Below are 19850 nucleotides of genomic sequence, written 5' to 3'. Positions count from 1 at the left end.
AACAATAAAAAAAATATTTCAAGTTTTCATCAAAATAAAATTTAATTATGATTTTCGAAAAAACATTCGAGCAAAAAAAACAAAGAAAAAAATTTAAATTTAATTTTTTCTTACAATTTTTAAAATAAATAAAATTAAATATGACATATTTAATGGCATCGTATAATTATTATATAATAAAAAAAAATTTTCTTCATCATTCTATAACATAGGCTTGTTGTTTTTTCAATGCTTGAAAGATGATGATAATTTTTTCGAATTTATCGGTTTACTGTTACCAACCATCATTGTTCGATTATTTTGACGACGATGTTGTTGTTGTTCTTGTTCGACTGTTGAGAATAGATTAATTAATCAATAGAAAATTAAGATTAATCATCAGCATACAGAACTATTTCTTTTGTCAAACTTTTCATCATCGATTTTGATGATGGCGATGGTGATTTGTGATTAAGATTTATTGAAATTGATTGATGAGGTAGTGAAAATTCATTAGTATTTTTTTCCATTTTCTGTACTGGTACTACGATAGCATGATTTGATTTATTGATAAAGGATTCGGTCATTCTAGATGATCTGGATGTTAATGAAAATGAACGACGTTGTTCGAATGAAACATCCGACATAGACGATGATGGCAATTTCATTGATGAAGGTCGTTCTTTTGCCACTGTTGATATGATTATATTGGCAGATTCGACTGATGATTGATTCGATATTCTACTATTTTTTGATTGATTTTCAAATTCTTTATGTATAGAATCAGTATTTTCAACATATTTTGATGGAGATATGATTGCCGTTAATTGCTGAATATATTGATTCAGCAATGGTTTCTTCTTAAATTCAAATAGAAAATTACGATTTGGTTTTGAATTAACAGTCTCTTTTACATTAGATGACGATTTAATAGATTCTCGTTTTTGATTATAATTTGTACTACATTCTTCAATCGTTATCTTTGGTGGCTGTTGTGATTTCATATCAACGCTAGAGTTCAATGATGAATCAGATGGATCTTCTTTGCTTTGATTTTTAATTGTTCGACGAAGTGGAGAAAATCGATTAAAAGCTGAAACAGTAGTCGATGTTGAATCTATCAATGATTCAGAATCCTCTTTTGATTGTATAATCACCCGTTCACGTTCATTATCTGAATATTCATTACTGTTATTCGTTCCACGTAAGCTACGTCTACCAGAACCAATACGACGAAATTGAGTTCCAAATAAATTTCCATCAATGTTAGTACCAGTACATTCTCGATCCTTATGTGCAGCTGATTTTAAAAATTCTACTAAATCTTGTTTGGCTGCAGAATCAACGTTTGAAAAATCCTGAGAACATGGTCGTGAACTACGTTTCATTGATGAACAGAATTTTGTCGTATCTGAAACCATGTTAACATCATGTGATCGAAACATTATTCTATCATTATGATGTAATGATGGTCCATTTTCAATCAATGATGTGCAAGAATTTTCCGTACATTGTTGTTTTTGTTGTCGTGCACGAACTTTTTGCTGATTTTCATTTCGTTTACGATTTTCTTCCATTGCAATTTTGAATCGTTGTACGAACGCGATAAATATCTGAAAACATTGTTCTAATTTGAATTGTGCGACATCTTCACAGAAAAAATCAGCAACTTTTTTTCGCAATTTCTCCATATCATGTTCGGTCACTGTTTGAAGACAATTGATTTTATGTTCAGAGATCGTTAGGAATTGGCTAATATCTTCAAACAGATGTTGATCTTCATCATTTGATTTTTTTATGTTGAGTTTGGATTTTATGGCCGCGATTTTTTCCGATAAAGATTTCACTTCAGCTTTTAGGTTATCATTGGATATTCTGCATACAATAAAACGTTAATCACAAGCAAAAACAAAAAAAATTAGCAAACAAACAAAATTGGAATTAGGGTACAAACACAACTTACTTTGATGCTTCAATCAATGTTGGTAATTCATCATAAAACGAATTTAAACCTTTTTTTTCGGCTTGCTAAAAGTGACCCAAAAATCCAAAAAAATAACAGATAAGTAAATAGATAAAATGAATATATTTACCATAGCCACATAATGTATCATATATAATCCTGGTTTATTTGAACGAATTTCGGCCAATTTTTGTAATGACATGATTTTAAAGCCAATAGCATCACCAGCATAACCACCCTTGAATATTCAAACAAACAAATAAATAAATAAAAGCAATGAAAGATTTTATGTGAAAAAAATATCACACTTACAAAGTTAAGAAAATTTCCAGATATAAGAACCAATGTCAATATCTGCCGTAATTTATCACTTTTCATTAGTTCGTCGGCCGCTTTTTTCATATATTGTGTTGATCGCTCAAGTATAGGTATATTGGCATCATATTCTTCCCGTAATAACATAAAATCAATTTTTAACCGATAATGATTGATAGCGATTAATTTAATTAAAAAACGTTCGGCTAAAGGAAGACGATCACGAATCATCGGATCAATCTGTCGTAAGGCAGCCATTTCGATTTCATCCGGTAATAAATGTTTCAAGCTTCGAAGTCGTTCAAGACCTATTTGTTGATGATTATTTGTGGCAATAAGATTGATCACTTCATCTAAACCGGAACCTTTATATTGTTTTAGGAAAATGTTGACACTTAACGATCGTTTTGAATCGAGTATAGGTGCTAATGGCATATCGAAATTGATGGTGGTTGAATCAATCGAATGATGTTGCTGTTCACTACCATCATCAATCATTGATTGATCACTCAATGATGCCGTATCTAGATTACTGCCATTCATTGAATTATGACTTGTAGCACTGCAACGACGTGAAAATCTTGGTGAATTTGGACAAGAATTTGATGTGCTTGATGTACAGGAATTTTGGGGCTGGAGACAATGAACACCATTATTGGGAAGAGATTGTTGACCACCTGTTGAATTGATATTATTTGGACTATTATTATTACTATTTGGGGTGATATAAGGAAGACAAAATAGTTCTTCAAGCTCATCAAAATCGACCATTAGTTCGTCATCGACGGATTTGGATAATGAGATCGGGCATGCTTGATCATCGGTTTCTTTTTTTCCTAATGTATTTATTAATTTTTCACCAATCATTTGCCAGACATTAGTCATATTGCTATCGGTCGACCCGGATGTGATCGGTATTTTGGATATCTTGGTCCAATTAATAGTTTTCATTTTTAATCGAGGTTTTTGGGGTAATAAATCAGCTGTTATAAATGATTCTAATTGTTTATCTTGTTGAGGAATGAACGGTATTATTGATGATGAATGTGAAGGTGGTGGTAGGGGCGGGGGTGGAATTGGCGATTTCGCTTTATTCAAAGAACAAGGAGGGGGCGGAGGAGGAGGTGGTGGTGGCGGTGGCGGAGGAATAGACGGAACAGAATTCGAAGGCATAGGTGACAAGGTTGGAGATGGAGTTTGGATATTAAGGTCAATTCTATCATCATCATCATCATCACCGATTATTAGTGATGATAATGATTGACTTGATAGTGATGATAAAGATGAATCAACACTATTGTTAGATGATGAATTTGAATCTGATTGATCCATGTAACATCTTGATCGTGCTCTATTGGCTATATGATCTAATCGAGAAGCATACCAATCGAATAATTTGTCATTATGTTGCTGTTGATCATCATTATCATCGATCATTTGATCGAGCAATTGATCACCAAATTTATAAATTAAATGCATAATTTTTGATAAATTATTTAAATTAAATGAATGTTTCGATGAATTATTGAGATAAATTTTTCGAAATAATTTAAATAACCAATCGGAAGTATTGTTGGCTAACAAAATGGTTCGCACGAGAAATAATGTAACAACATTGTCATCATCTAATGATGATGATGATGATGACATTAGAAATTCATTCAATCGACTTAGATCTAGATATGATCGACATTCATCATAAAGTTTTCCATCATTCATTGACGTTGATTGCAATAAATTTTGAACACATCGATCTAAATTTGAATCGATTTGTAACCTAAATTTAATCCATTTCAAAATATTTGGCTGTAACCGTTGTAGATGATTGATTAGCTCAAGAATAGATGTACGATAATTATACCACTTGGTGCTGTTGTTGTTGTTGATGGATGGCATTTGAGTGAATTCATCAACTAAAATATCGATATATGATGGTGATGAAGTTGATCGGCCATTTTTGCATCGTAATTTGGATATCTATTTGTCATAATAAAACGAACGAATGAATGAATGGATTAGTTGTAGCGTATATTTGCTTGCCCTATGGGGTTATTATTATCTATATAATAAACACGAGAAGCGAAGCTTCTCGAGAGTGTCGTGCACAAAAAATGAAGGGCAAGAGAAATGTGTTAGGAAATTTTTAATACACAAATGTGATAGAAAGGGTCTGCAGAAATAGTCAGTGTGCGCAACAGTCTGCGCAACACGAATTGCCTCGGGATAGAAAAATTGTTAACGCTTAGGCCCCGGTCTCATTGTAATGGGACCGCGGCCTTAAGCAGGTTAGGTTAGGTTTGTGCAATTAGGTTTTCCGGGAGGAACTAAGTGAAGCGCCAATATTTGTGGCTATCTTTGGCGATTTTTTCCAATATTTTTTGGACCGATTTTCGGTGAAACCGAAACAAATGGATAGAAAACAAATAATTGATTGTATCGAGTGAATAAATAGTTGGATCGATCGCAAGAACAAAACTTCAGCCAAGATTTGGCGGATGGGCGGCGTAGCCGCTCATCTGCCAAAATCTACGGCTGAAGCAAGTGTGTGTGCTGCTGGCCGAAGGCCGGCAACACACACTTGTTTATTGAGTAAGCAATCCATTATCCAAATGTATGATCTTCATGTATTATCAATAGTATCCAAATGTATAATCTTCATGTATTATCAATAGTATCCAAATGTATAATCTTCATGTATTATCAATAGTATCCAAATGTATGATCTTCATGTATTATCAATAGTATCCAAATGTATAATCTTCATGTATTATCAATAGTATCCAAATGTATGATCTTCATGTATTATCAATAGTATCCAAATGTATGATCTTCATGTATTATCAATAGTATCCAAATGTATGATCTTCATGTATTATCAATAGTATCCAAATGTATGATCTTCATGTATTATCAATAGTATCCAAATGTATAATCTTCATGTATTATCAATAGTATCCAAATGTATGATCTTCATGTATTATCAATAGTATCCAAATGTATAATCTTCATGTATTATCAATAGTATCCAAATGTATAATCTTCGTGTATTATCAATAGTATCCAAATGTATGATCTTCATGTATTATCAATAGTATCCAAATGTATGATCTTCATGTATTATCAATAGTATCCAAATGTATGATCTTCATGTATTATCAATAGTATCCAAATGTATGATCTTCATGTATTTTCCAAATGTATGATCTTCATGTATTATCAATAGTATCCAAATGTATGATCTTCATGTATTATCCAAATGTATGATCTTCATGTATTATCAATATTAAGATCTTCATGTTGAAAAAACACAGAATATATTCTGTTAATTTATGCAGCCGAATCTCTCATTGCGATCCAATGACGTATCCCATTCCATTTCCACTGTTATTATTATTATTCAACAATCGACACATTGACTACCGGAGGTTTTGAAGAACAATTAAAATATAATCAAAATAATAACCAAAATAAAATTTAAATAAAATTAAAACAATAACCATAATAATAACAAAAATAAAATTTAAATAAAATTAAAATAATAACCAAAATAATAATAACCAAAATAAAATTTAAATAAAATTAAAATAATAACCAAAATAATAATAACCAAAATAAAATTTAAATAAAATTAAAACAATAACCATAATAATAACAAAAATAAAATTTAAATAAAATTAAAACAATAACCATAATAATAACAAAAATAAAATTTAAATAAAATTAAAATAATAACCAAAATAATAATAACCAATATAAAATTTAAATAAAATTAAAACAATAACCACAATAATAACCAAAATAATAATAACCAATATAAAATTTAAATAAAATTAAAACAATAACCATAATAATAACCAATATATAATTTAAATAAAATTAAAACAATAACCACAATAATAACCAAAATAATTACACAATACCCGGATAGACGATGTTTGTGATGTAATGACGTCCGTTTTTAATACATCACCTTGAGTGATATCGGCTTCTTCTATCAAAATCTTGATGTTGTTGGGATTTCTACACCTGGACAAAGCAACATAAAGTTGTCCGTGGCCGAACAATCGTTTGTTGAGGTGAATCCCAACTGCGTTGAAGGTTTGCCCTTGCGATTTATTGATCGTCATAGCATAGGCAAGTCTAATAGGAAATTGTTTTCGTTTTAATATGAAAGGATATAAACCCTTTTTGTTGTAAGGTTTATTCTGGGTAAACAAACTAATTCCCCGTGATTAACTCCCGATAAAATCTTCGCAGTAATTGATTTTTGCTGCATCCTCACGATCTGTAATCTTGTACCGTTGCAAAGGCCCTTTCGATGATCCAAATTGCGCAATAAAATAACCACCGAACCCAATTTTAATTTGAGCTCGTGTGGAGGCATTCCACCCGTCGACAATGAATTCAGGAATTCGACCTGAATTCCGGCCTGTTCGTTTTCATCCTCATCCTCGAAGATATGTGTATCAATTGATCTGTACGTTCTTTCTTCTCCAGGTAAATAACCCAATATCCTCATATTGATTTTATCCGCCATTTCATTAGTTGCTGTCAAAATAATCCGATTGGCCAAATCATCTGTATCGGTAAAATTTCCAAAAATTTGACTGATTAAATCCCCAACACAAATCATACTGCTTGGAATTTCCACCATATTTGAATGAAGACCGGCGATAGCAGGTGTTGTTCCGGCTCCAATTTTAAGCAGCCATTCATTGAATTCGCTGTTTGTCTGCAATCTCATGTTATCGATAAGTGTCAATTTTTGAAGTGATTCCAAATTGAACTCCGATTGATACATATTTCAATAATTTCAGCCGGATTTGTCGCATGTGGGACTATGGGCAAAGTTTGCCGAAAGTCCCCACCAATAAGAATCTTTTACCTCCAAACGGCTGATTAATATCTTGAATAACGTCTTTAAGGAGACGGTCAATGCAATTCAAAATGTGAACAGTCATCATCGTAACTTCGTCGATTATGATGATCTCACATTTTCTTATTTCTTCCGCTTGTCTTGATGAAGGCTTTATTCCGGCAACGCTAGATTCATTGACATCTAGTGGAAGTTTTAATCCACTATGGACAGTTCTTCCGCCTTCCAACAATAGGGAAGCTATTCCTGTCGTAGCGAATGCCAGTACATCTTTTCCAGAGCCTTTAATTGTCTTGATGATTGCATTATAGAGAAATGTTTTTCCTGAGCCACCTGGGCCATCCAAGAAAAAACATTTCGAACCTGTAGGGTTCATTATTTCATCAAAAGCGGCCCGTTGCGCCGCATTAAGTTTTGGCACAATAATTCTGCTTCTAATCGATATTCTTCAATTCGAATGGAATTATCGTCCAAAAGTAATTCCGGTGAAATACTAATTTCAGGAAGCGAAAAAGTATTCAAATTATAGCTATGTTGCTGCAATATTGTTTTGATTTCCAGCAATGCTCGTTGTTCGGCTCTTTCTTTTGCCAAGTTTTCATCTTCAATAATTGTTTGATATTGACGAACAAAATCTTCGCTGAACGATTCTTTAAATTTTATCCAAATGTCGTTTGCATTCTGCAAAACTTCTGCTCCATTAAAAATAAGCAGATATGCAAAAATGGATCGCAGATTTTTGGTGTTTCGATAGCCACAGCTTCTTGCAAGCATTCTTCTATTTCTTCATCAGAAGATAACAATCCTCTTTTTCTTGCCGCTTCCTGGAAACTTGGGTATAATATCCCGTTGAAAGTCCGTAAAAACTCAAACGATGTTGCTCCCTTAACATTTAACAACAACAACCTCAACGCGAATCTTTCTGCGTGCCGAGGACTTACAACATAAAGACGTGTCAACGAAGAATGGTGATTTTGCCGGCTATTCCAACAATGATTCGATTGCGACCACGTAAAGAAATGGGGTACTTCTGCGTATTTCAGTGATCGAGCAGTTGAATTTATTTGGTTCAATTCGAACCACCCGATAAGCTTTGTTTTTCGTATAGCGGCTCTGGCTAATGCCATTTCTTCTTGGCCAGCAGCGAAGACGACTGATTGTTCATCCGGTAAATGAACAGGTAACCGTTGAATCACATGTGAGCGATCGAGCAATTTTTGACTCTGGATTCGATACGTTGCTTCGCACGAACTCACATATCTTGTATCCACATAATTTTGTATCTCGTCATACATAGTCGTTCCATTTTGTTGTAATCTGATCAGTGCTGAATCATGCCCTTTGTGGATGTATTTATAAAGGTATTTGATGGCATGAATTGAACAACATGCTTCCACATTGATGTGAGCATTGAACTTCATCAATAAAAATGGGTTATATGGAACCACCCATCTGTTGTCGATTTCGATTTGATTTTGAATAAAAGATGAGCCATTTTCAGACCTTTGATATAAAGGCCACCCACTTCTGTTGAATTCGGTGGCTTGTTGATAATCTTTTGGATATTGTTTTGAGCATTTCCCATCAACCATGCATGGGGAAGCCGGATTCAATAGCCCGCATGGGTTGTGTATCATGAACGACTTGACTCGTTCATATAGTTGTGGATGAATATTTGGATTCGGTAATTCGGCTTTTATGAATTTGTCGATATGATCTACTTCATGAATTTTATAAGAATTGTGAAGAATGATGAGTAGATGCATGTGCGGCAATCCACGTTTTGAAATTCTATTGTGTAGCAATAGCCACTTACGGGCCCAAAAAGTTGTTTAGCCACAATGTCCTCGATAAGCTGTTTTGTTTTTAAAGAAAAAACCCGACTTATAAGGTCTGGGCGATCACTGGGTTCTTGACCTGGAAGCAGATTGTTCTTGATTTCGGGCCAATTGGAATTGCATGTGAAAGTTATGAACAAATCTGGCTTCCCAAATGCAGTCACAATTGCCATCGAATCTTGATACGCTTGATGCATGTATCTCGGTGATCCTACAAATGATGAAGGCAATATGCAAATTTTACCGGGTGGTGGCAATTCTTCCTGATTATCAGCCATTCTTCTCACATAATCACCTAAACCGGAGTACAATTCGGTGCGCAATTGATTTTGATTTAGACGAAGATAATTAAGATTATTCTCTTCGATGCGCATGTAGCAGTCGCAGCACCATTGCTGGAACAGCCTACCTCCATGAAGAATTGGACTGAATATTTCTGCTCTGATAGCCATTTGTGCCGAATAATATTGAAGTAATGTGATTGATCCTCTTGTTTGTGGCAAATTGACATCTGGGAATGGATCATACGGCATGTTTTGATGCCATCCTTGTTGTCCATTAGGGAAAAAATGGGATACGTCATTGGATCGCAATGAGGGCTTCGACTGCATAGATTTACGCAATTGTGTCCGGATTTCGGATAGATTTGCAGATTACGTTCTGCTTGAGGTAAACCGTCTCTGGTTTCGAATATAATAGCAACCTCAGTGCATCTTGGTTCATTGTATCTTCTTATATCTGTTGTCCGGTTATTGATAAATTCCAAGTGAATCTCCGGCAAATTTGTTTGGCCTTGAACCAAAGAATGCAATAGCCTAAATGATTGGGCATATGGATTGATATTCACCATCATATCGACTAACTTGCTCAAAATATATTCTTTACATTGACGATTCGGCGCCAATCGTAATCTGTGTTCAACAGCTTCATGACCATCGAATATATAAAGCTGACCGAATGATCGTTGATCTTGGCTGTTAGTTGGATAAAGATTGCTTGTTGAATGATAAATCTGACCCATAATTTTAAAGCAAAATGGACCTCGGCCCTGAATCGGACCACAATGGTTAGCGCCTAATGAGGCCATTGCGATAGCTGCATTATACGATCGGATTTTATCTTGAAAATGTTTATAATCAACAGCACTCGGGTCACTCAATAATTTTTTTAAAAATTCAGGATAATTTCGATAATCATGTGGTGGACGAATTTTTCCTCCTCTACAACAACTGCTTTGATTTTCATGAAGGAAATAATTTGCGGAGCAATACTGGCACGTTTGATCCATAGGTCCAAGATTGTGAAGATAGGTTTGCCAATTAGATTCCAATACCGAATTATCAAATTTCCATGCAGATCTTTGTTGTCTATCTATCATGGCATGTCGACTAACAATATTTTCAATTATGTTGTTAGTTCTTATGGGAACTGGTTCATCTTGATTAATGGTACTTGATTGGACGTTTTCAGCTACAATAGACGGTCCATTATCATCTGTTTGCATTGGTTGTTGTTGTTGTTCGATGTTGCTCAGATTTCGAGCTGCTCTAGATCTCTCTCGTCTCAATCTAGCCAATTCATTTCGACGATCCAAGCGGATGCGGCGTTGCGATTCGCTTTCATTCCGGTACCTAGGGCGGCGCAAGATGCCCGGTGATTCAATAATATTTGATGATGTTGATTGGACGTTTTCAGCTACAATAGACGGTCCATTATCATCTGTATGCATTGGTTGTTGTTGTTGCCCGATGTTGCTCAGATTTCGAGCTGCTCTAGATCTCTCTCGTCTCAATCTAGCCAATTCATTTTGACGATCCAAGCGGATGCGGCGTTGCGATTCGCTTTCATTAATGCGTCTTATTCGTTTCCGTTCGTAGGATGGATAGCGTCCAGGCATTATTAATATGATTATTATTATTAATTATTTTTACTATTATTACTATTACTATTACTATTACTATTACTATTACAATTATCATTATTACAATTATTAAAATAAAATTCAATTACTTACAACTATTCAACAAATTCTGAATGGATAAGTTTATCACAAATGAATAATCACAAAACAAAAACCACAAAACAAAAACACAAAACAAAAAACGCAAAACAAAAGCCGCAAAACGAATAATCAGAAAACAAAAACACAAAACAAAAACGCAAAACAAAAGCCGCAAAACGAATAATCAGAAAACAAAAACACAAAACAAAAAACGCAAAACAAAAGCCGCAAAACGAATAATCAGAAAACGAAAAACAAAAACAAAAACACAAAACAAAAAACGCAAAACAAAAGCCGCAAAACGAATAATCAGAAAACGAAAAACAAAAAACAAAAAACACAAAACAAAAACGCAAAACAAAAGCCGCAAAACGAATAATCACAAAAAATAATTTATCACAGTAAATTACAATCACAAAACAATAATTTATCACAGCAAATTACTATCATATAAAAACTATTCTACAAATCAAAGAATCATTACTATCATATTAAAACTATTCTACAAATCAAAGAATCATTACTACCATATAAAAACTATTCTACAAATCAAAGAATCATTACTACCATATAAAAACTATTCTACAAATCAAAGAATCATTACTATCATATAAAAACTATTCTACAAATCAAAGAATCATTACTATCATATAAAAACTATTCTACAAATCAGAGAATCATTACTATCATATTAAAACTTTTCAACAAACGAAAGAATGACCACTGCATATCAGAACTATTGCACAAATGTAATGTGTAATGCGCGTTTGTTTGCCAAATGTAATGCAACGTGTGATTAAAAAAGACCTTTGGTTTGTACTCCCTTTGTTTTAAATTTTTGTAGGGATTTAAAACAAAGAGTATATGTCAAATGTAATGCAACGTGTGATGAAAAAAAGACCTTTTGTTTATACTCCCTCTGTTTTAAATTTTTGTAGGGGTTTTAAAAAAAGAGTATTTGTCAAATGTAATGCAACGTGTGATTAAAAAAGACCTTTTGTTTATACTCCCTCTGTTTTAAATTTTTGTAGGGGATTAAAAAAAGAGTACAGTGGTACCTCGGTTAACGACGGTGATCGGTTCTTGAACAACCGTCGTCAACCGAAATCGTTAACCTAAAATTTCGATAATAGAGGTGTTTGTTAACCGTGGTACACTGTATGTAAATGTCGCGCGCAAAGCAAAAAAATTTGGGTTTGCAAATCACACTTTTCTCTATCTGTTGTTGCTATCCCGAGGCAATTCGTGTTGCGCACACAGTTGCGCACATGGTTTTTTCCTATCGCATTATTGTGGTTTGCAAATCACACTTATCTCCATCTGTTGTTGCTTTCTTGAGACATTTCACGCAAGCTTCAAGAATCACGCAAGCTTCAAGAAATTTCCTGCTGCTGCGCACACTGACTATTTCTGCAGACCCTTTCTATCACATTTGTGTATTAAAAATTTCCTAACACATTTCTCTGGTCACGACACTCTCGAGAAGCTTCGCTTCTCGTGTTTATTAATAAGATTTTTATGTAAAACAATTTCAACAGGATAAAACAATGGAAACGATCATCATCATCATAATGATGACCACATGTATCGGTATTCATTATTATTGTTATGATGATGATGAAAATGAATATTATGAAAAATGCCTAACCCATAGAAATGATTGAAAATCTAAAACGGCGCCCTGTCTGTCTATTCTCATATATAAGATTTTTCTGATCTTTGATTGAAACAAACACACACAAAAAAACACGTATGTTCGAGACAATTAATTTGATTTTCTTTCACTTTCATTTATATATGAATCATTGGGTTTCATGAAAAAAGCCTTGTTGTTTTCATAAAATTAAAGGTGTTGATCAAATATATTACATTGGAGAAACAAAAATACAAACCTGTAATTGTAATAATATATCCATAGTATGTATAAAATTTTCGAAATTTCCATCATTATTATCTGTATACAATTTAATATTTCGACACCATTTACATAGATCCATTATCAATCGATGTTTTCGATCTAGATGTTGTTGTTGTTCATTATCGAAAAAATCTATGAGTAATATGACCGGAAACGAAATTCGAGAGAAAAAAGATAAGAGTTTGATTTATGTTCATACAATTTTTTAAAAATAGTTATTTCCGATAAAAACTTACATTTGATTATAGTATCATTCGATTCATTGATCATTTTGGTTTGTTTTGATTTTGATTGCAACGATCGTTGTGTATCAAATTTCGATTTTTTTATTGTCGAAATATTTTTTTCTTCAATATTTTTATCCGATGTAATTGCCGTACGTATTGTTGATCTGGTCTTTGTTATTGTTGTAACAGTCGATGTTGAACGTTGATGCTGTGGTTGTGTGGATTTATGTATGTTCGATTTCGTTGTTTGATTTAATGAATTTCGAATAATTCTTGCTGATGATGTTATTGTAGATGAATTTTTAGTTGCTGTTGACGATGGTGATATTGATGTACAACGTTGTTGTTGTTGATTACGTTTAACCAATGGTGGTTTTGTTGCAATTATTGTCTTTTTCTCATTTAAATTATTATTACGAATATCGGCCATATTTGATTTTGCTGTTACCGGTATTCCAGATGATGATGATGAGGATGACGAAGATAGTGGTGATGGTGAAGATCGTGGCTTTGTTATCATTTTATTAGTTGTTTTTGTTTTTGTTGTTCTTGTTGTTGTAGATGATGATGACGCTGATGACAATGCAATCGTTTCATTATTATTTAACCTCATTGTTGACAGGATAGAAATTCAATCTATAGAAATAGTGATTCGAAAAAAAGAAAGGGTTGTAATTTTTGTAGAGACAAGTTTTTATCATTAGGATAATCACCTGCAAAAAAAAATTAGAAAAAATGATAAATTAATGGATGGAGTTCAGGTAAATGGTTAACAAGGATTCAAATTATTAGACAATTTTTTTCAAAAAAAAACAAGAAAAATTAACCTTGAAACGAAAAATTTTATATTTGTTGTCAAATGATGATGATGATGATTAAATTGATGTTTGAATGAATGGTTAGTAATAGTCGGAAATCACCCACTACTGTATTTAATTAATTCAAATTATCTAATTTTGTTATTTGACTTTTTCTTCTGTTTCTTGTCATTCTGACCTTGACGATGATAGTACACTGAAAAACGAGAAAATGTGATTTCAGGAAAAAAATATTAAGAAAAAGAATTCCCGTTTTTTTTGGCTATGTGATATGTTTAATTGTGTGTGTGTGCGAAAGCATCTAACAAACATTTTTTCTTTCCTCTATGTTCGATCGGGTCGTTGACAAACCAGTAGAGGAAATAAAAATTCCGACCATCAAGAAAAAAATTACGGTTTTTTTCGGCAAACATACGATTTTCAATATCATCATCATAAATGTCATTGTAATATGTCATGATGTGATTATAATTAATCCATAATAAAATCCATAAAAAGATGAAAAAATTGCATAATCTAAAAGGTACTTGATAGTACAAAAAAAAACTTAATAATATCCATTTCTATGTATCAATATATTGTTAATTTAACCAAAAAACATTGTTCGGGATGAAACAAAAACTGGAAAATTGAAAAAGCAAAATGTTTACCTCTATTGAGAAAAGGTAAAACAAAAAAAAAATTATTATTCATTTCATTCAATTTTAATTTAGTCAAAAAAATACATTCAAGGTCATGGGATCTAAAATAGCATCAAACGATGACGACGACGATGATGATGATGATAAATGATCAATGATGAACCGAAATTAGCCGAAAAAAGTGGTATTAAGTATTTAAAAAAACGGATAATTCCATTGGATTTAATAATAACGATATAATTACTATATAGCAACGGATCTTTTTTCCAAAAAAAAAAACATTTTATAAAAATAGGTGTTTTTTTAATCCTCATTTAAAAAGGAATTATAATCATTATCATTATTAATCGATAATCGAAAAGAAAGTTTCAGAATCTAACACTCACACCTTTATACAACCTTTATCTTAAAACTATTTATGGCTATAATTTATGATTAGAAATAAAAGTTTTTTTTCTTATAAATTTCAATTCATAAAAGAATTATCCATCAAATAAGGATAATAAAAGACCACGATTTAGCCATGTGATAATCAATATTGAACAAAACCAAAAATAAAAAATAAATACATTTTTGTCAACAACAGCCGAAATAACCGGTGAATCGATTAATCGATTTCGAAAAAAAATTCGTTCATCCATTCATCGAATCGAATCGAATCCAATATTGGATTCGATAAATATAGACATGAAGAAAATAAAATATCTATGGTTAAGTTGGGTCACGAATTTTGGATTTTTTTCCCGTCGTTTTGTTTTGATTATTATTATTATTGTTGTTGTAGCTTGGATTCGAACGCTTAAAACAGAGTAATAATATTGATAAAATTCATCGATTTATATCGTGTGTGATGATGATGAGTATTGGGAATGAATTTTTTTTTATTTTTTGATTTTCTTCAATAGATGAAGACAAAAAAAATGAATGAATGAATGAATAATTTTATCACAATCGATCTAAATAATCTTACAAATATTTGATCATCATCATAATCACTTCATCATCAATCTCTTAATTAGATTTTTTTTCTCTTATGATCATTAATGATTTTGTAATCATATCATTTCGTGTATTGAAATTATTTTTATGATTAATTCTGTAAATAGTGAGAACAAAAGAAACAACAATAACAAAAATTACAATAGAAATATTGATTGTAATCAAAAATTCAAAGATATTTTTATTAATGTTCAAATTTAATTATTTGAAAAATATCAACAATATCGATGCAATTCAAAATTTGATTGATAACGATGATAAAATCATAATTTATAATCAAATGAAATTTTTACATTATTTCATTCTATATTGAAAAGCTATATCCAATATGATTAATTTTATTTCGCAAATTATCATTGATTCGGGTAATAGAGATTTTTCTCCTACCATCATCATCATCATCATTCAAAAAAATACGAGGGTAATAAATCAACCAATCAAAAAAAAAGTTTGAAAAAAATTATAGGCCAAATATGTATGAATTAAAATCACGGAAGCAAAATGTAAATTTGTTTGAAAATTTAACTCGACTCACATAGACACACATGTCGAACATAGATTTTTTTTTGTTGTTGAAATGGTAATAACAAATGTGACCGAAATTTTCTTCAATATATTGCTGCTGCTGTCAAATTAAAACCAAAAAGGAAAAAAAAATTTCTTTCATATTTGGGATTCGGGTTTCGAAATTGCCAAATCTTAATATTTTCTTGTTTATCAGATGTTTATCAGTTTTCATGTCAATGTCGCACAATATTCATTATTATCATCATCATCGTCGTCGTTCAGAAGACCTTCGATGAAAAAAGGGAAAAATTCTTTCTCATTTAAGCAAGACAGGAAATCAATTTGATCATTAATAGATTTGTTTTTGTGATTTGATTCTTTGTTTGGTAATTGATTTTATCATGATCATCATTTTCAATAATGATGATAATGATCACTTATTCGATTTCCATTTTTTTTGTTGTTGTCAAACATCGTCTATGAATAGGACCGGGATAAAAACCAGAAAAAAATCGAATGATTTTCGAATGTTGTTGTAATTCAAGGATTCGATTTATTCAATTTTTTTTGAATTAAAATGTCTAAAATGGATAATGATCATTTTAATAGTGATAATGATGATCATCATCAATCAGAAATTCAGTCAAATAAATGTCGATTATTTGAACAAAACGATGAATCGAATGAACGATCATCATCACCATCATCTTTGATCGATGATCAAATAATTGAAGAAATTTTGGACAATATTCTAGCTCATAATAATCTTAAAAAATTATCACTTGATAAATTGTTTAAAAAAATTAATGAACATTTAAATGATCAATTTGGACGAGTTGGATATCGAAAACCGACACGAATAATGATTATGAAAATGATCAACAAACGATTAAACCAAATGACCAGAAACGAACTGAATGCAATTCAAAGTGGATCAACAAATTTTCCAACGCCATCATCATCATCATTGATAGAAGGAATGATATTTACAAATAACAAATTTTCATTGAAACAATATAAGAAACGAAAATTGTTTCAATTTGACAACGCTGTATTTCAATTGGACTGAAAATGAAATCATCTTAATACATTCAATGATTATAAGATGAAAATGTTTCGCTAGATTCAAAGTCTTATGGAATATTGATATCTCTTTTCAAAATAAAATAATAGTGATCTGTTTATATAAATATTGAAAACGTGACTTTTTTCTATCAGAAAAAAATTGTATCTGGTTGTTGTATTATTTCATTTATAGGCAAAATATCAATCTGATTACATTCCTTCATTTATAATCAGATATAAACACACGAATTATCGTCATCAATATTATTTGGCATCAATATGGTGTCAATAAATGAACAACAAACGAATGAACGAAACGAACTAACCATCCATCCAACCAACCAAACGAAAGAAAATGCATCCATAATATTGAACAAAAACAATAACAATTTTTTTTGTTATTGGTTTGGTTTAATTTGTGACTCATTTCGTTGGTTAAACAAAAAAGAAAAAAGAGCCGTTTATCAGGAGAAATTTGATGTCAATGTATTGAAATCAGAATTTTTTTACATCATTTAATGGATATAATTAGGTAAAAAAATAATTCTTGAAAACTGAAAATGGACACTTACTTTCAACCAAATAATTCATGATAAATTGGAATGAAAATGATGAGGTTTTTTGAAATTATTATGAAATTTCAATTCGATATAATAAGATCGAAAAACTTTTCATCAAACTCACACACACTGGCCACATGAAATGATGATTAATTTAAACTTAAATATAAATATGAATATTATATGCCAATGACAATGACAATTGATGATCATGATCATCATCAAGTAGAAATGTGACACAGAACAATTATCATTGATTTATTATTGATCTACTTATTCATTACATTAACAGCAGAATATTTTGTTATTCAATAAAAATATTTCAAATATAGAATTCACAATTCGATAATGTGTTGAATGGCCGATGTTCAACAGTTGAATGTTGTTGTTGCCGTCGTCGGGAAAAAAAACAACAACAACCATCACCATGCTTCGAATGTGTGTATATATCTATGCATTCATGTAGCACAAAATTTTGAAGCTTTTCTCTTTTTCTCATGTGAAATCAGAGATGCATCACCATCATCAATGATCATGATAGGAAAAAAGAGTCAAAAATAAAACAAGAAGATTGTTGTTTTGAGAATTTTTTTTCTATTCAAATTTTCATCATCATCATCATGATCGTAAACCGATGAATGAAATGATGTAATGTGACAAAGGTGAGAGAGAATCGAAGTTTGTTTGTTTGTTTGTTTTTGGGTTATAAGCATTATCCGGAAGCTATCATAAGTTCGGGATAATTCATAGTCGATAAAAGTTTTTTTCTAATATTTAAAATACTGAATTTTTTAAAATGAAAAATTTGAAAAATTTCATTTCCTTATCAAATTCATTAATTTTTGTTTTGTTTCATTTGTTGGTTGAATTTTATTTTATTAATTTTTTTTTGTTCAATCAAATAATCATTAAGCATCATTTGATTCAGGGACATTATAAATTCATGCTACCTGTTGTTGATCATTTGAATCATCTTTCACAATATTTTTTTGTTGTTGTTGATCCAATGTCAAAGAATGATTGATAAAATAACATAAATAAACGAAAAAAAAACATCAATCAATTTCGATTTCATTTTGTCAGCAATATAGATTTAAATGAAACAAAAATTGAATTCAAAATCAAAATTTTTAACGATCAGGAGCAAAAGGCCAAATGTCAATTATTAATCAAAACATATGTCAATCACAATTGTTCACAATTTTACGAATTGAATTTTAAAAACAAAACAAATAATTAATAACGATAACATTGTTGAACAAACAACAAAAAAATAAATAATCCAAAACATCATAGATCACGAGCATAAACTTTGACCTAATTTAGATTACAGTGATTTTTGATTTTTCTGTTTACATTATTATCATCATTATTACTATTTTAGCATATTTCCAATTCATTCTAATTAACCTTGGTTGTCCAAGCTAAAATTGAATTGTCATGTTATCAACATGTTGTAGATTTGAAACCATATTTGAACATTTTTAATCAATTTAATTACTTTGAATTTGTTTTTTTTTATTTGAAAAATTTCGTTGACATCTACATCATCGACAATTGATTCCTATCTTTATATTTCGTTTTCTTAAATTTTTTCTGAACAAAAATTCATCTACATTATCCAATACTCTGTTTTTTCTAATTTATTTGTCCAATGATAATTGCTTCCCACATTGTTACTATTGAATAACACACACACAGAAATTATTTCTTATTTAATTTTCGCATCCATGGTCAATCATTGTCACATCATGATATCATCATAGTCATGAAGTAAAATAAATTTTAAGCTACTGAGTAGAAAAATAAAATAAAATTTCCATTATAAATCTGATCAAATTGATTAATCAATCAAAAAATTTGTCAATTGAAATACTCAGGAAGACGAAATTCAAAAATTTCATCAGACATTAGATGGTCAGATATTTTGAGATCATTTTTATTTTTATTTTAAATTAAATGAATGATTCAGTTAACCATATATCTATCAATGATGATGATGATGATGATTCAATTTGACATTGGAAAAATGATAAATTCAAAGTAATTATTGCGTGGAAGCTATTTATTTACGCATATTGAGTATATACCAAAACCACCACCTCAATGACCATCATGATGTCAATATTAATTTCCGACAAG

General features: G+C 31.1%; 2 protein-coding genes and 1 pseudogene across 3 annotated transcripts; all 3 read right to left on the bottom strand.

The window, feature by feature from the left end:
- Positions 1 to 23: 23 nt before the first annotated feature.
- LOC113791902 (uncharacterized) lies at positions 24 to 14391 on the bottom strand. Of its 2 annotated transcripts, XM_075823115.1 has the most exons (7): positions 13946 to 14391; positions 13128 to 13754; positions 12866 to 13023; positions 2255 to 4234; positions 2073 to 2180; positions 1943 to 2007; positions 24 to 1854 (listed from the first exon to the last, which is right to left on the bottom strand). In XM_075823115.1, exons 2-7 carry the CDS (start codon positions 13729 to 13731, stop codon positions 372 to 374), a joined length of 4398 nt encoding a protein of 1465 aa, XP_075679230.1. In that variant the 5' UTR covers positions 13732 to 13754; positions 13946 to 14391; the 3' UTR covers positions 24 to 371. The 2 variants fall into 2 exon arrangements, with proteins under 2 accessions (XP_075679230.1, XP_075679231.1); XM_075823116.1 differs by lacking the exons at positions 12866 to 13023; positions 13128 to 13754; positions 13946 to 14391 and adding an exon at positions 10986 to 11106.
- Positions 4794 to 7543, bottom strand: LOC142645799 (uncharacterized; annotated as a pseudogene).
- On the bottom strand, positions 7793 to 8910 carry LOC142645794 (uncharacterized). The gene has a single exon (XM_075823099.1). The coding sequence runs from the start codon at positions 8897 to 8899 to the stop codon at positions 7793 to 7795; it is 1107 nt and encodes a 368-aa protein (XP_075679214.1). The 5' UTR covers positions 8900 to 8910.
- Positions 14392 to 19850: the final 5459 nt, after the last annotated feature.

This window comes from Dermatophagoides pteronyssinus, unplaced genomic scaffold (genome assembly GCF_027571235.1).
Source record: "Dermatophagoides pteronyssinus isolate colony J.1.1.1.1 unplaced genomic scaffold, Derpt_VIB-CSIC_2022.12 sq0023, whole genome shotgun sequence".
Classification (NCBI taxonomy): Eukaryota; Metazoa; Arthropoda; class Arachnida; order Sarcoptiformes; family Pyroglyphidae; genus Dermatophagoides; species Dermatophagoides pteronyssinus.
The sequence above is the reverse complement of the archived record's forward strand: the minus strand, read 5'-3'. Positions and strand labels throughout refer to the sequence as shown.

Coding starts and splice junctions, on each gene's coding strand:
- LOC113791902 (XM_075823115.1), bottom strand. CDS start 13,731: ATGAGGTTAAATAATAATGAAACGATTGCATTGTCATCAGCGTCATCA. Junction 4,235..12,865: donor ATATATTATTACAATTACAG/GTTTGTATTTTT, acceptor TATGACAAATAG/ATATCCAAATTACGATGCAA. Junction 2,008..2,072: donor TGATACATTATGTGGCTATG/GTAAATATATTC, acceptor GGTCACTTTTAG/CAAGCCGAAAAAAAAGGTTT.
- LOC142645794 (XM_075823099.1), bottom strand. CDS start 8,899: ATGCATCTACTCATCATTCTTCACAATTCTTATAAAATTCATGAAGTA.